At 38.6% G+C, this 18,166-nt stretch overlaps 1 protein-coding gene across 1 annotated transcript in view; it reads right to left on the bottom strand.

The window, feature by feature from the left end:
* The window catches only part of FAT4 (FAT atypical cadherin 4), a 233,469-nt gene that overhangs the window by 91,024 nt on the left and 124,279 nt on the right, over nucleotides 1–18,166 (bottom strand). The window contains exons 3-6 of the mRNA XM_045018808.1: nucleotides 16,975–17,236; nucleotides 12,594–12,944; nucleotides 6,174–7,096; nucleotides 5,305–5,479 (exon numbers count right to left, since the gene is read on the bottom strand). Coding sequence (XP_044874743.1) covers nucleotides 5,305–5,479; nucleotides 6,174–7,096; nucleotides 12,594–12,944; nucleotides 16,975–17,236 — 1,711 coding nt within the window. The remainder of the gene's footprint in view (nucleotides 1–5,304; nucleotides 5,480–6,173; nucleotides 7,097–12,593; nucleotides 12,945–16,974; nucleotides 17,237–18,166) is intronic.

Here is an 18,166-nt window from a genome sequence, read left to right as displayed (position 1 = left end):
CACAGCCTAGTGTTTGCTTGAGGAGAGAAACAGCACGGCGGGGCGGGGGGGGGAGGGGAGTCCGTCGGAGCAGCTGCTTATCTGGTCTGAAGGCTATTTGCATTTAAGAGTGAATGAGGGGTCGGGGAAGTGGTCAGAATTTGCAAGGCAGGGAGCTGACAGTGTCGACTCCAAAAATCCACTCTCTCTCTCTCCCCCACGCTCCCTGTCACACTCCACCCCACCCCACTCTTTTGAAAAGCACATTGCAGCCACTGGAACGCTGGGATAGCTGCCCATAATGCACCACTCCCAACACCGCTGCAAATGCTGCAAATGTGGCCACACTGCAGCGCTGGTAGCTGTCAGTGTGGCCACACTCCAGCGCTTTCCCTACACAGCGGTACGAAGACATCTTTAACTCCCAGCGCTGCACAGCTGCAAGTGTAGCCAAGCCCTTAGTTGGAAATGGAATAACCCTCATCAGTTGAAAGAGACGACCATTTGCACTTGGGAATCAACCTTTTTAGGTTGTGGTAAATCAACTCCAAAGGGCATATTTTTCCTTGAAAAGGCATGTTCTCAACTACTTTCAAGTGAAACTAGCAGAAATATTTAAGAAATAATACACGTTTCTGTTTATAGATTAGACAATTTTATTGATTAAGGGCACAGTTAGAAAAAAGGCACAGTTAGGCCCAGATTCTCCCATGGGATTTGGGTACCCAAATACCTTTGAGGATCTGTGCCTTATTTGTCTAGTACAAAAAATCTTAGGGTATTTCTAATTATAATTCTAAAATATGTATAGAGTAATTAAATTTCTGGCTGCATTATTCGTCCTAGTCTTATGATTCTCTTAGCCCATAAAACAAAAGAGAAGCCTACAGCAGATTGGCCTCATTATGATTCAGTCTGTCTTATTTAAACCAATTATGGGATATGAGTCCGTGTCAAATACAAAAATATATTCTGTCTCTCTTGCACACCTTTTGGAACTGAAAAACAGCGTTAGTTTAAAAGATATGGGTTGATCTAAATAAATTTACATATTTTTTGCTGTGGAAGACATCAAAACAGAATAACTCACTAACAAGCAGTCAGGCAGAAGCAGTTCATCCCATTTGAAACTCACTTTTTTCAAATACCTTGTCAAATGCTGATATATTTCATCACCTTCTCACAATCTCAACAGAAAGGACTCTCTTTATAAGGAGAAATGTTGGAAAGGGTAGTTGGACCCTAAACATTCACAGTGAGATTTTGAAAAGCTCTCAGATTTGGCCTACGTGCTCAGTTTTACCATTGATTTTAATGGAAACAGAGTTAGGTCAACACTGAGTGTTCTGAAAAATCCCATCCTTACTATGAGTTGATGGGTGATTTGCATAACAATGATGGCGTGGCTCCAGATTGAGGACCCAGTCCTTTAATCCTTATTCACATGAAACTGGATTACATGGCTTGCACATGGCCTTCTGAAGGGAATAATACAGACTTCACCTTCCCTGACAGTCTCAAGGGGAGAGTTTGTGCCCCCGAGGCTCTTGGAAACATAGGGAGGTGAAATTTGGTCCATCCAATTGCTCCCCCTGGAGCATCAGTCCCACTCTGCCCATGGCCCAGCTTCCTCTGCATGCCCTTTTGGGCTATTTGCTTGCTGGAAGAGGAAAGGGCAAATAGTCTCTGCTCACAAGGACAGCTCTGGTGTGTGGCCATTGCATGGGCTGTGCAAGGAGGTAAACTCCTCGCATATCCTCCTGCTGCACATATACAAAAGCCTGTGTTAATGGATCATAACTTCTATGTAGGTAACCTTTGCCCACCTGCATGCTTGAAAGGAAGAATGCAAATCTTCATCACAAAGATTCTCTATAGCAAAACATATTAATCAAAGCGGTATACCAATAACTGCTAACTATAACAAGCAATCCACTCTGATTTGTTTTTCAGAGTAGTGTTAAAACTACATGTAATCTGGTTGCTAGTTTATTTTGAAATAGAAAAAAAAACCATGAACAAGGCTTTGCATTAGCAGCTGCATATCTGGTTCTAGCTGTGCTGTGCAGTAACACACCATTCTGCAAATGCACGATGATGCAGTTGTAGTTCATTTCAACAGTAGACTGGGGCAGCTATCAGGTTTCCAGATGTGCTACTCAATATCCATGCAACTAATAAATAAAAGGATGGTGATGGTTGGAATGCTAAAATTTTCTCCACAATAACATTCAAAGAGTTAAAGAAGTTGAGATAAAAGCTGCCGCTCCAATTTTTGTCACACTGCCAGAATTTAATGTCTATCCATCTCTGAACTTCCACCAGATGGAGCAAAAAGTAAACGCTCTCTTCTCCCATCAAATTTGCCTTAAAGAAAGGTACAACTAAGCCAAACAGTGATTTTATGTGCTAGAAACAGACCCATAAAAACACTTTTGAATGGTTGCATGTTGGTGTCTTGGTAAATATGCAACTAGAGCTTTTGGGGGAGCATCTGCAACATCATCACATTATTCTAAAGTTCATCATTTTGGCTGTCACTGCCACTTATAAATCACATCTGTGCATTCACGTATTCTGATTGGTGGCATATGCTGTAAGAGGGGCTCTCTAATTCAGAACAAAGGGGACTTTGGGGTTAAATCCTGCAAGGTGTTGAGTATGCCTGTGAGGTTCTAAAACTTCAAGAACTGACTAAATATGAGTTCACAATACTCACAACTTCTTAGGCACTTGGAAGAATTTGTTCCTAGATTAAGAAGTTGTTAGGGAATGTGGCTAGTGAAGACAGGAATGATGGCTGGAGATGTAGGGACTAAAACAAACAGGAAATATCAATAACCTTATTCCTATTATTAGTTCAGATTGTCAGAGTACTTCTGGGAAACTGTGCATGAAAGTGTATTGAAAGAAAAAATAATAATTATTATGCAGAAACAACTTGATGTTCAACTGGCATTTAGTAACTATTTTAAAGGGCCAGGTTATGGCCAGGCCTGAGCAACCATATGGGGCATAAGGAGGCTAAAACATTCACCTGTTCAACACACGCTCTTGCGCTGCCTCCCTAGATCTCTATTCCCTCCACACGCACATGGCCAGGGAGTGGATAAAGAGAGGTAGAAAGTGACTAGCACCTTGGCTCCACCCGCACCATATGTTGATTTCAAGTATGATTTCAACTTGTGGAACTCCTTACCTGAGGAGGTTATGAAGGCTAGGACTATAACAATGTTTAAAAGGGGACTGGATAAATTCATGGTGGCTAAGTCCATAAATGGCTATTAGCCAGGATGGGTAAAGAATGGTGTCCCTAGCCTCTGTTCGTCAGAGGATGGAGATGGATGGCAGGAGAGAGATCACTTGATCACTGTTAGGTTCACTCCCTCTGGGGCACCTGGCATTGGCCACTGTCGGTAGACAGATACTGGGCTAGATGGACCTTTGGTCTGACCCGGTACGGTCTTTCTTATGTTCTTATGATTAGTGCAGCTGACTGGAGTGGAGGGGGAGTAACCTGCTATCAGTAAGGACTGTTAGCAGATTATTACTCCCTGCAGAAGGAAGAGGAGTGCAGGGAAGGAACTTTTCTCCAAAGTGCAATTCCTTTCTTGTGCTCCTGAGTGGCATAACTGTGTTGCACTTGTTACATGGGTTAGTGCCCAAATTGCAGTGTGGCTCTAAGGGTTCACAAAGGGCCTAATTTTGCCAGCCTCATTCCAAATGAGTAACACCTTACTCCACAAAATACTATTCTGCATGAGTAAGGGTATCATAATCTGGCCTTCAGTGTGTATGGGACACTTAAAGCCAAATCTCGGCCTCTGAGGACTGTGAGGGTGTTGCTGAGTATTAGCAGTTCAATAGAATTGTTCTGAGGCATTCTGCCTGTTCAGGGTAGGCACAGATAGAGTGTCTCAGGGAGCACCACAGGAAGTGTCATGTATGACTTCCTTACATCTGTTGCAGATAGGAGCAGCATGTGCTCTCCTAGTACCTGCTATGAAGGATAACAGGTATTCAGGTTGGGATCATGGCCAATCCCTAACTGGCTGGCTATGACTTTGGGGTCCCTGGAGAACGACTTGACTCACTAAATATGCAGTTGAGTTTTCTTAGTAGTTGTGTCCATGAGTGTCAGGTGTCTATTCTGCCTACCCTTACATGGATTCACTGAGAGAGGAAAGGACAGGGCTTGGGCAGGCAGAATTTTGCCTTTGACGTGCTCCTCATAAATGTTCAGATTTAATTTCATCTGGATATCGAAAGAGATTTTCATTAGCAACAAAATGAAATAAGAGGTACTTTATTAAGTAAGATGCTACTTGCACTGCTAAAAGCAAATTCAAAGGACTGTTTTTCTGATGAATTTCAGAAAGATGACCCTTTTTCAAGGTTTCAGCTTGCACTGCTTTCCAACCCAGGTTGACTGCTCACTACATAACACACTACTGGAAACAAGCTGAAAACCAGAAGCAAATCCTAACAGATAAAACATAAAATGCTTCAGAGAGACAGAGCTACTATAGGCAGAGAATTGGGCACATCACTCCTGTTATTGCTAAGGAGAATTATGTTTCTACATTTATATCAACTGATTTAACAGGAATCCCCTAGAATTTCGCTGTGCTTAACTAGGCAAAATTTGTGAAGTGATTTAAGTATTTATTGTTATTATGGTCCCATTTAAGTCAAATGAAGTATCTGCGCTGGCTCCACAGCTCCCATTGGCTGGGAACTGCAGTCAGTGGGAGCTGCGGGGGCAGTGCCTGAGGGCAGAGGCAGTGTGCAGAGCTGCCTAGCTGTGCCTCCACCTAGGAGAAGCAGGGACATGTCACCACTTACAGGGAGCTGCCCGAAGTGAGCACCGCCCAGGTCTGGCACCCCACAACCCTTCCTGTGCCCCAACCCCTGCCTTGAGCTCCCTCCTGCACCCAAAGTCCCTCCATCTTAGTTAACTGGAATTTTTTATTTACCCACACCCCTCATTCCCCCAAGCTTTTACCGTTATTAAATGTTTTGGTAAGAACACTTGGATTCTGCAGCAAATTATGTGGCTGTAGAATCCCGGAGTACATGCAGGCACCTAAAAACCAGGGTAAAATCCTGGTCCCAGTAAAGTCAATGACAAAATTCCTATGGACTTCAGTGGAACCAGGATTTCATTCTAGGTGTGTTCATATAACTTAAGGTCTTTAACTTTACACATAACAACTATAAACAATACACAGACTTCAAATATGATTCTATATACCAAAATGAGGCTTTGCAAAGCTTGCAAATAGCAAAAAAATGAATCCTGGGTGGCCTACACATTTGATTTACCTGAATCAGAAGCTGTGATCAACAAGATGTACTGCTCCTTAGTCTCCCGATCCAGGGTTTGTACCAAGTGGAGCTCTCCACTGGCTGAGAGAGTAAAGGCACCGTCTTCATTTCCACCAACAAGAAGGTATGTAAGTTTTCCATTTAGACCTTGATCATCATCCCTTGCTATAACCTACAAAAGTGACATAAGCACACCATAACAAATAATAATAATGAAGAGCACATGCTTGTGTGTGTTTGTCATCAAGATTACCTTCAATGGCAAAGTATTTTATGAGGAACAGGAAATATTCCATGTGTGACATAATTAATTATAATGCCTGGGGGTTTATTACAAATTGGTTGTAACAGCAAACTGACTTAATATAAAAGGAGTGATGAGTCTTAAACAAGTGCTAGTTTAAAATACAAAATTAATAATTTACTTCTTTTCTCCATATCTGAATGTATTGTTAAAACCAGCCTTTGAGCCAGCTTTGGGTTCAGCAAAACCCATAGAAGATTTTGCAGGAACCTGTCAAATTGGAGGGAATATTGTGTCTGCTGCTGTCTGAGCACACTGAATGGAACTGCAGTAGTGCCTAACCTTAAATAGAGAAGGAGGGAGGTTTGAAAGAAAGAAAGAACAGATTGAGGTGGTCTGTGGGGATGGAAGTGAAAACCAGGGGAATGAAATGACCCTCTAAAATCCTAATGTCTGTATAAGATGGGGGGGAGGGGAACTGTTATACAATTATGTAAAGAAAAACACTTTATGCCATGTTATACTCAAAAAGGTAATTATTCATCCATACAAATCTCAGTAGATGTTTAATTTTTGATGAAGCAAATAGTTTTATAATAAATACATTTTTAAATGTACTCACCTGAAGAATAACTTTTGGAAGTGTCCCTAAATTCTCAGGGACATTCACAGAATATGGAGAAAGCTCAAATGTAGGAATAAAATCATTAATGTCCATCAGAACAATACTGACTGTGGTGGTATCTGTCCTGGGGCTACTTCCACGATCAGATGACTGAACAGTTAATGAGTAGGAGGGCTTCTTCTCTCGGTCCAAAGGCTTGGCTACTGTTATCACCCCAGTAACAGAGTCGATTCGAAACTCATTATTGGTGTTTCCACTGATTATGGAATAGCGAACCTGCCCATTTGTACCTTCATCTCCATCTGTAGCAAACACCTGGATCAGATCTGTTCCTGTCAGAGTATTTTCACCCACCTCTACTTTATATAGCTTTTGTGCAAACAAGGGGTTGTTATCATTGATATCAAGGACTACTACAACTACATCCGTAGATGAAGAAAGGCATGGCTGACCTTTGTCTGTAGCTACCACAGTCAAGGTATAATTAGCAACTGCTTCTCTGTCAAGTTCCCCAATGAGCCTTACTTCACCATCAATAGTGCCAATACTGAATTTGTTTCCCAAAGGCCTCAGCAGACTATATTCAATATAGCTGTTAGGACCACTGTCCGGGTCAGTTGCTTGAGCTCTAAACACAATGGTGTCTATGGGTGTGTTTTCTGGAATGTAGGTCAGCTTTGGAGAGATAAAGCTTGGAGGATTGTCATTCACATCCAGTAGAATAATAGACACTTGAGTTGTGCTTGTGTATCTGGAGGCTGGTAGAGTAGCCATGTCATGAACCAGAACAACAAGGCTATAGAAGGACTGACTTTCCCGATCCAAAGGCTGCTTGATGCTCAGGACTCCATTCTTGTCAATATTAAATTGACCTAGGCTATCTCCTGATGTAATACTGTAGGACAATTGTGAGTTAGAGCCTGTAAAACAAAAATAAGGACTGTCACTTAATTCCATTGATCTTGTTGTACATATGAAGTATACAGAAGTAGGTTTTTGAATTTCTAGTAAATAACATCATTAGAGGTAGATAAAAATGGCAAAATGTTTACATTTTGAAACAATGAAATTAAATGGGAGAAAGGGTAATCACTTTTTGTGTCATCTGCAATTAAACAGAGATGTGGTAAGCTTGCATATTATATTTGATATGTCAGAATCAAGAACTGCACTCAAACATTACTGAAGATATGGTTAGCTGACAGTCTTGATAAAATACTTATAAATTGTAAAACTTTATTTATGCATTTCTGTGAACGTGCATACATGTTTCCACTGAATGACACAAAAAGCCATACGATAACAACACACTGATTAGGCCACATTTTTATTTGTTTATTTTTTTAATGTTTTACTTCAAAAGGACACCAAAAGCACTGGAGTCCCAGATTACTCACACATGCACCAATCAAAAAGTATATTATGGATTTAATCACTAGGGATCACTTGGATTTATAAATGTTATATAGTGCCTTGAACATGTTAATGTTATGTAATAAGTATCTTATAATTCAACAGGTATCAAACCTACTTCCACTGTAGTCTGTGGAATTTTTCTATGGACTTTAATGATATCTGTATCAGGATCTGTTAAACCTACCCTTCCCTTCTAGTCTCAAAATAATTTTGATTTGAAACAATGTATCAATTGTGTCTGTAAAATATTCAGAGTAAAAAGACACATCCTGGTTACACTGAAGTTTCATTAAAGTTAAAGTCAATATTTCAGTTAATTTCAGTGGAACAAGAATTTGGCCCTAAAACTGTAGGCTGTGGGGGTTGGTAAGATGTATCCAGCAAAAGGGAAATAAGGATGAGGGGGCAGAACAAACACTGTTCTTGAACAAGGATAGTGGCAATAAAAGTAATGGACTTTGGGGGGGGAGGTAAATTAAAAGAATTAGGGATGACAGTAATTGTATATTTACACACAATCTATATTTGCATTGCAGGTGGATATTGCCCATCACTACTAGAATATAAACATATAAACAACATTATCATATGACAAGAAGAATTTGGTTGCTTTAGAGGTATAAAACTTGATTCACCACTGTGTTACTCCAGTTTCAAAGCAGTGTAACTCCATTAATCTAACCAGCATAAAATAATGCTGAATAATGTAGGGGTAAATCAGAACCGTAAAGTCCATACCCTGAAATTGGATAGGGAGGGTCCATTAACCCTTATGTCCATGCAGAGGCTCACTGAAGTCAAAGGTGCTATGCATGGCTACAAGGTGAGTCCCTGAAAATCTCTTTAAAATAACACAGATTAAGGGTGAAATCCTGGCCCTATTTAAGTCAAAGGAAGCTTTTCCATTGACTTCACTGGGACAGAAATTTACCCTACGTCTGATTCTTAATGCAAATAATGATACACATTCAAAAGAGAGAGGCACAGAGGTTATATAAAATAATTATTTAGAAACTGTACCAATAAAAGCAAACAAGAACTAGATTAGGCAGAGCAAAAGAGAATAATATACAGATATATGCTTTACCATATACGAAAGAGCATTCAAAATATCAAATGAACAACCCTTATCTTATGATTGAAATATAACTGCTGCAATTATGGCCAAGGAAGACATCTATACATTTTGGTAAGAAAAATACATTTTGAATCCTGACTTGAAAGTGATTTTAGGGATGCTGTATACTGAAAAAAATGTATTTTGAAAAATTAAAACCCAGAGCTCATGCTAAACATTTATATTAATCTTTAAAAAGGTGAGTTGAGATCTATTTTCTCTTTCTGGTCTCTGCATTAAACACTGAAGTCATAAATACATAATTTTAAAATTCAATACTTAGCCTCTTTGGTCATAAAAGTTGTGTTTGAAACTTAATGGATTTTTATATTCTAACTAACCCTCTCTAAACTTATTTTTCCACAGTGTATAATCTCTAGTCAGACATTTAAGTGTCTCATTACTTTGTATTTCCTGTCAATTTTATTCAGTAGCTTCTCCCCTACTCACTGAACTTCCCAGGAAATAAATGATTCTTATATACAAAGTATTAATTATTGCTGTTTATTGTTCTCAAAGTAGTAAGACTCTAAATCATCCTTTTTTAAATATGTAGAGCCGGACATGAAAAATGATACATTTAAATAACATTTGGAAAAGATGAATGTATTTATATGCCAGACATATATTAATTAATGTTTGTATATCACTCTGAACAAGTGAAGCACTAAGTATTATAATATTATACATTTGTTTACCTTGGTTTTAACTTGCTTAACTTTACCCATGAAAATATTCTGAAATGTCAAGGAAATGTATTCATAGCATGAAAAACTACAAAATCCATCAGCTAGCAATCCTACTCCTATTTAAACGAATGGGAGTTTGGCCACTGGCTTTCACTGGGAAAAAAATGAACCCTAAAGAAGAAGTTCGAATTAGAAATACTTTCATTACATTTATTACTCTGTGTTTACAGTTCTTTTTGTGGTATATTGTATCACTTGTTCCATATACAACTTATTACTCATTCTTTTTTTATCTTCACACCCACATGCTATTTTATTTCTCTGACAATATTTGTTCATAATAGTACTGAACTTCCGGTATTTGTCATTCTTCCAATTCATGACAGTTTTATTACACTTCCCTGTCTATTTCTATGTGATGTAATATGTTCATTCCTTGTATTGCTTTTTAAAACAAAACAAACAAATATCTCATCATTCTCTTGGGTCTGAATCTTGGAAACACATCATGCTACTCACATGCTCAGCTGAAATCCTGGCCCTACTGAAGTTAATGGGAGCCATACTATTGTCTGTAAGGGATCCAGAAATTCATAGTCTCACTAGAGAAAGGCATTGTCCATTTAAAAAAAACAAAAAACAAAAAACAAAAACAAAACACTATGCACTTAATTGGAGGTGGGGGCATCTTTCATCTGTATTGCTATTGTGAGCCATCTTTATCCAAGATGGGAGGACTCCTCCACACTGATCACTGTCAAGACTGAGTAGTAGTTAGCTGCCTCATTGGATTTATCTTTTATCTCTGACAGATGCTTGCCTTCAAAGCTCAGACAGGGAGATGTCAAGCTCTTTAAAGTTTTTAATTTGGTTAATTAATATGAATGGAACAAGAAAGAACCAACCCTTTCCTGCTCATGTTGGCACATACATGGCCCTGAGCATGACCTGCAGATACCCTAACATCTTGCCTGGAGTTTTTTTCTGTGGTAGTCTCTCTCTTTTCTAAATCTCTTAAAAGCTCAGTCAATAGGTTGCTTTGGTTTGTGAGGAAGTTACTCAAGTTATACCTTTAAACATTTCTGTTAATTCCATATGAAACAAAAACAAAAAACAAAAACCAGAAACAAAAATACAAGACCCAATGCATGTCTTTTTTTTTGCACAGATTTAAAAACTGTAGCAGACTCTCTTTGATATTACTATCCATCTGTATATAAAAGCACGTCAAACTGCTGAAAAAAACCATTGTTTCCCAAGAGGTAGGTCAAACAGCAAAATAACAATGGAAGTATTTTCTTACTGCAGGCTTTTGCAGACTTTACTAATGTTTATCTTGGATTGACAGAAAAAACAGCCTGATATAAAACAACATGCCCTTCATAGCTCTGCAGGCTGTTCGTATCATTTAACATAAATGATCAGACAACTTCCACAAAACAATAGTTTATTAATATACATTCTGTGAGCTATTGATGGAGAAGTACAGTTGTAACTGCTACCCTGTTTTACACTAGTGTGCAGGAAATTACACTGGTAGAGATTTCAGGATTGAAACATCAACATAGCTTGTAACATTTGCTGAAGTTACAGAGATTGTTTTATAAAGTATACTGTAAGTACATATGCTGTGTTGTTGTAGCTGTGGTGGTCCCAGGCTACTAGAAAGACAAGGTGGGTGGGTGAGGTAATATCTTTGGACCAACCATAGAGCATGAAGGTTTACAAGCTGTCAACATGCAGAGATTTAAAAGATGATAATATATATAATTTGAAGCTTGTCTCTCACACCAACAGAAGTTGGTCCAATCAAATACCTTGTTTCTCAATACACTATAGTGAACCCAGCATGCCCATGTAATGCAGTTTCTGCTCTATTAATTTTAAATCTAGCCGAATAAAACAGTAAATTTGCCATAAAATATAGGGGATACTGCACCTTATTCCCCACTGCCTCACACCTTGTGTTGTCATTTACACCTATGGAATTTGAGTGCAAAGTAGGTATAAAATGCTACTATTATGATCTGGAAGTATTTCATGCCCATTCTGCTCAGTGTAAATAAATGAATAAAGTGAAAGGCAATGGATAATAAGGTCCACAATGTTTAATGACATTAAGGTGGTCACCCAAATCAAGAGAAAATTCAATGCCAAGCATTATACCCCATTCCTAGTCGCTTTTTCATTTGCTTTTTTGTGCTTTTTGGTGTGTTTACTATTCTTCTATAACCTCACTGATGCTATTTTGAGTGATGTGTCCATAACATGGATTATCCTTCACTTCTAAAATCTACATTTTTCAGTTATTTTTTATAAAAGTCAACCTCATTAATGTCTGTTTGCATTTAATAAAATCAAATACCCTACACAGTAATATTTTAAAGTGTGTGTATAATTATTCTTCATTAGTCATTACAGGCATAAACTATATGACAAAAGTCAGTTTGCTAAACAAATTATACACATTATCATCTTTTAAATCCCTCATAAACCCTCATGTGAATAATCCAAGGATTAAAACCTTTTAAGTAAGCAGTTCTCTGACATGTACTGACATCATCCCTTCATATTCCCTTATAGTATACAATACATTTACTGGGGGCATTGTAATGACTACCAATGAGGTTCCCATATATTTCCTTGTAGTGCTTTAGAATCTATTATACGTTTTGTTTTAAACTAATGTTAAGAAAAACAAATCCAAACAAAATATTAAATTAAAACATTGTATTATAGATCGGATTTAAACTCACAATATTAAGAAAATTATCATTAAGTATTCTGTTCTCATTGTGCCTACATAGTTCAATATGCTCAATATGTAAAACATTCTAATAATATGTATGCCCAACAGGGATGCCAGAGAAGCCAGTACTTGACTTCACTAAGTATAGACATGTATTAAATGTCTTTTTTTTTTGGACTGATGTCAAAACATGGAAAGAACCTTACATTCTAAAACGTAGTGTGACCCATCAAAAAGTCACCATTTACACACAGCGGTAACTAAAATATCCAGGTATTTTTTAAAAAAACCTGGGTATTTCAGATATAACTGTATGGTTATTGTGGATAAATAATGTCTATAAGGATGACCATTATTTGCCCATTCATGAGCAAATGCCTTAATATCTTGCTGACATGCAACATGCATCTGCCATCAGAATTTTTAGAATACAAAGGAACACATACCATCATCTGCATCAGTAACATTCAAGTTGAGAATAGTAGATCCTGGAGGCAGATTTTCCATCAAGGACGTGCTGTATGAGGGCACGCTGAATAGTGGTGGATTATCATTTACATCTAGTATGTTGAAGTAAACTCTGATGGTAGTGAACTGACCACCACCATCTCCTGCATGGACAGTAAGAATGTAATATTGCTGCACTTCATAGTCCAATATGCGAGTCAGGTTAAAGACTCCAGTGACCGGATTCAGGAAGAACATACCATCTTCATCATCTTCACTCACAGTGTATGTGATTTCTCCATTTACCCCAGAGTCATCATCGGTAGCTAAAATGGCTGCTACCAAAGAACCTATACAAAACAATGGAAGAACTCAGTGAGAGAACAAGAACAAAGAATTTCAAAAAGACTAGAAATAAAACTGAATACTCTACAGAACTGGTAAACAGGCCATTCCTGTGGAATAACAGGTCTCTTCCTTAAGAAATAAGAGCCTCAAAATTTTATGTTTTTGATAGAATTGGGAATTAATTACATATGTAGGCCCCCAATTTACCAAAGCACTTAAGCACCAAGGTCCATTCCTATTCAGCAAAGCACTAAAGCACTTGCTTAACTTTAAGCATGCAATTAGTCCCACCGAGGCACTGAAATATACCTAAATTAGCTAGATATCTGTTTTTTCCTTGGGAATACATTTAAAAGGGATGAAAACTGTTGGGTGCCACAGAAATTAAGAGTGCGCTCTATAATTACTCTAAAATTATAATAGGTTTTAATAGAAAAAATCCTTTCTATTTTTTAAACCATCCTAAAAAAAGGAGAAAATTCTGTATTAAATTCTATAAGATGGTTTACAAAACCTATAGAAAAAATATTTCATTAAATTCTATGAGATTTTTCCAGAAGGGTATGCTCAAAATGATCAGTAATTTCACAGACTTTCGCTCCAGAGGAACATTTCTGACTTTCTCTTATATTTAATTTTATTGTGTACAAGTTTTTTTAGGCTGCTCAGTGGTTATTCCAGTATGGTTTTTATTTTAAATTATTCTTAGGACATACAGAACTATGGACAGGCATCTCTATTTTTATTTAAATTGAAAAAAAGTAAATATGCTGCATAAATTGAGAAAAAATATTATCTTTCAATAGTATTAACTTGCAGTGTTCAAGGAAGGGAACCCTGAGTGTAGATACATGCCAGCTATTAAACCTACATTTATTCTTTTTTTGACTGGAGCTGCTGAAATTTGTAATGTCTGTTCAGTGTATAACAAACTTTTAATTTCTATTTTTTTTTTAAATTACCATGAGCAATAACATAATAAACTAAAACTAAAACCCTCATTCTTCACAGAGGGTCCATTCTTGCAGTCTTTATTCAAGTATAATTCCTATTTCCTTTGAGTTTGGCCCATTGTTTTATTTTTGCACTTCTTGCTATACTTGCTATGCTATCCTTGCTTTACTGAAGTTTAGAAATTGGGTGTCAGCGTTTAAGCATTTTTAATACTAACTATAATTAAGGTCACTCCGTTTCCAAAACAGAAAATCATTTTGTTGCTTTTTTATGGAACCAGATAAATTACATGCTTTACAACACACTTAGTTATATTTGAGCAATGCAACCATGAAAACTGCTCAATATCAGAATGAAAATTAGTGCTACAATTTCATCTGTTTAATCAAGCTGAACGTTCTGGTTTCTGTTACTGATATTTGATTTCCTAATGTTTCAAAATATTGCTGATTGCAGCTAAAAGGCTGTCCTAATGCTGGACATGATTACCAAATGTATAGTCAGCATATCAGCTGCAACTGTTATTTGCAAATAAATAAGGAGCCGATCATTGCTGGCCTTTGTGCAATGTGCAGGGTTAAAAAAGGAGGCAAAGAGCCTTCATGCACCCCCACAAAAGGGCAAACCACAATTACAATCCCTACACTGGATGGAATCCTGGGAATGCTCCACTTGTGCATCACCTAGGACAGTGTTTCCCAAACTTGGGACGCTGCTTGTTCAGGGAAAGCCCCTGGCGGGCCGGGCCAGGTTGTTTACCTGCCGCGTCCACAGGTTCGGCCGATCGTGGCGCCCAGTGGCCACGGTTCACCACTCGAGGCCAATGGGGGCTGTGGGAAGTGGCACAGGCTGAGGGACGTACTGGCCGCTGCTTTCAGCAGCTCCCATTGGCCTGGAGCAGTGAACAGCGGCCAGTGAGTGTCGCGATCAGCCAAACTTGCGGACACAGCAGGTAAACAAACCGGCCCGGCTTGCCAGGAGCTTTCCCTACAAAGCAGCGACCCAAATTTGGGAACCGCTGATCTAGGACATAAGACACACCAAGTGGGAAACACCTACCTGCCCCCTGCATGCTGGCCAGTCAACTGAAGCAAGACCATTGGAAAGTGGAATGGGACAAGCTGCACCATCCTAACAGTAGCACCCCTGTGGGCACCTGTGATAGGGAGAGGATGAAGGCACAATTCTGTACCAAACACCGCTGGACCAGTATATATCTAGCACATTTTGGCCTTAAGTAAATATACTGTCCTCAAATTATTACAACTTTTTATTAATTTTTGATGCTTGAATTCTATATTTTTGAAGATTGTTTTAGTGATTTAAGAGAATATTCTCATCTCAAGCTAACAGGATTATACAGTATGTACACCTGTAAACTAATTCCCATTAAAACATACTGAGCCTAAAAACACCACATTCACTACCCTAGGCAGCCTCAGCAACTATCTTTCTGTGCTTAGTACATGAATTCCCATAGTACTGCAATCACTGCTAGAGGCATTTTTTTTTCCAATTGACTGCACTGAGCATTGTAGTGGTCTCCGAACAGTGTGTATTCTTGCCCACCATATGTAGTGTATTATCTACAGCATGCACAACAGCATGAGCGAAGGAAAGAATTCCAAACTTAACTCAGAATTTCCTCTCTTGGTCAGACCGAGTCTGATCCTTTAATATTATAAGGATTTTCTTTCCCTTTTGTATTTACTTCTTTTTAATGGTAGTATTAAAAAGAAAAGATCTACAAAACCCTCTCACTTATGCTCTAGTAATTTCACAGGTCCTTTGACAGGATGCATCTACTGTTAATAAAACATTGAGAGACTACATTACCTGATATGTTGAAGCATAAAAATATCATGAATTCTCACAGTATATTTCCATTCCCATTGTATACGATACAATGAAAAACAACATTCATTCTGGGCTGAGGATGTGCATACCAAGTTTCAGCCCGGAGGTGAATAAGATGGAGTTATGAAGAGAGCTGTGCAAAATGTTCACTTCAAATCTTAATTCACTTGAAACTGAGGCAAGTTAGAGGTCTTAGTCTAGCTTATAAATATCAGTTCAAATCTATGAAGGTCTCATATTTAGTCAGCCTACATTCTTCTGGTCCAGTTGGCTCCCCAAATGTAGCACCCCTACTCCCGCTTCCTGCTGGGACCTGATATCCACTACCTGGGGTCTTCTGGGAACACTGGGTGGCTGCCACTGCCCAACATTTTTCTGTTCATTCTCATTTAGTAGTAGAACCCAGAGGCCCCAATCAGGACTGGAGTGCTCCTTGCGCTGGGCACTGTAAAAAAACACATAAAGATACGAGCCCTGCCCTACACCTAAAAATGGCAGTCTTCCTTTTCTGGGAGGCCTACCATTTGTTCAATAGCTAACTCTGGCAACAGGAATGTCCCTTCTCCTGCTGCCTATGAGGAAAGTTAGGCCCCTTCCTGACCACCCCTAAAGACAGTCAATTTAAGGGAATGGGATTTGGCGCCATTTGGCCTTCTCCCCACCGTTAAAAAGATGGAGGAACCACAAAAATGAGGAGGGCGCCACCTGCCCCAAACACAGCAAGGTTGCCCTACCTTGCCTGAAGAAGAGAAAGGGTAAGTAAAGGCTGCATCCCACCTGGAGGCCCTGTGCTTATGCTGTGAATGAGTGGGATAAAGGTGAATGGATAGAGAAGGGAGGTGGTTTCTTGGAAGCACATATTCTAAAGAATTTGAACCTGCAAGGGATTATTTAATTATAGTTTTGAATCCCTGAAAAATTACGTAAAAGAAATATTTGCAAATGTTTACCACAATGGCACCATTATAAGAAAAACAGAAATAAATTTTAGCATTTAACCTCTGTGTCGTGTGTCTATGTGAATGTCTATGCTCTAAATAATATGGATAAATAGTGATGGCACACATGAAAAAAAAATGGAATGCTAATCTGTCACATGTTAGCAATAAAATTAGTGTGTCAATAGTGACAATATTAGTGATCACTGCTGTATAGGTCAACTGAAAATAAAGGGTGCGGACCATCAATTTTAGAAAATAACAAGGTTTATTCCTTATTTACCTGGGGTAGTATCCTCTGGTACATCAAACGAATACACAGGTCTAGAGAATTTTGGTATGTGATCATTAACATCACTAATAGTAATGTTTATTCTCATGTCTGAGGACTGTAGACCATCATCAGCACGAACCAGCAGGGAATACTTGGAGCGACGTTCCCTATCCAAACGTTTGGTGGCTATCAGATCTCCTGACTCTGGGTCAATGTGGAAGCTGTCATCAGCACCACTGATGATAGTGTAAGTGACAAGAGCATTAGCTCCCTAAATAAAAACAAAAGTAGTCAGACCAAGTTATTTGTCGGGCAACCCTTTAAGACCAAATCATTCCAACAACTGCCGCCTGCAAATATTGTTCGGAACAATTTCCTTAACAAAATAGCACACACACATCCCACACACGTCTAATATTTATTAGATTTAAAGATTATCAGATTTTTAACTCCTGTTGAAAAAAAGGATCAAATCTAGTCAGCAAAATAAAGTGCAGGGAAACACTGGTCTTCTACAGGCTTCGAAATCTGATTTAAGATCAAGTCAGTTTCCCCATAATCTATTTACTATATCATTTTCTCTGTTAACAGTGATTAATGTTTCTTTTTATTGTTTTAAGTTTGTGAGGCTGAATTAAGTGATCAATCTAAAACAAGGCTCAATTCAGCCCTTTCTATTCCATGCCTCGGTGCACAGGGAGTAATGGAGAAGTAGCAGCCAACTGGCAAACGTCCTTCTTTAAAATGTAATGATAAATTTGCTGTTTAAAATTACAGGTCACTTAGGCTACATCTACTCTGTGAGCTAGGGTTGTGATTCCCCTGCTCGTGTACACACACTTACACTAGCACTCACCGAGTGCAGCCACTGTAGCCTGGGTAGTGGCAGCAGAGATATGCTGACCTGTGCCGAGTATAAATTCACCTGAAACTAGTGGGCATGTACCTGGCATAGTTCAACTATGCCTTCATTGCAACTACCAATGCTACCGCAGTTACACTGCTATTTATACTCACATTAGCTTGGTGAGTGCTAATGTGAGTACGTGTTCACAAGCAAGGGAATCACAACCCTAGCATGTAGAGTAGATGTAGCCTTAAATGCCATGTTCATATCTGGTGCCATGAGAGAAATAAAGATACTTATGTGAACAGTTGGACAGTATGTCTCTTACCAAACTTTTTATCCAGAGTGTTTGTT

This window comes from Mauremys mutica, chromosome 5 (genome assembly GCF_020497125.1).
Source record: "Mauremys mutica isolate MM-2020 ecotype Southern chromosome 5, ASM2049712v1, whole genome shotgun sequence".
Taxonomy (NCBI): Eukaryota; Metazoa; Chordata; order Testudines; family Geoemydidae; genus Mauremys; species Mauremys mutica.
The sequence above is the reverse complement of the archived record's forward strand: the minus strand, read 5'-3'. Positions and strand labels throughout refer to the sequence as shown.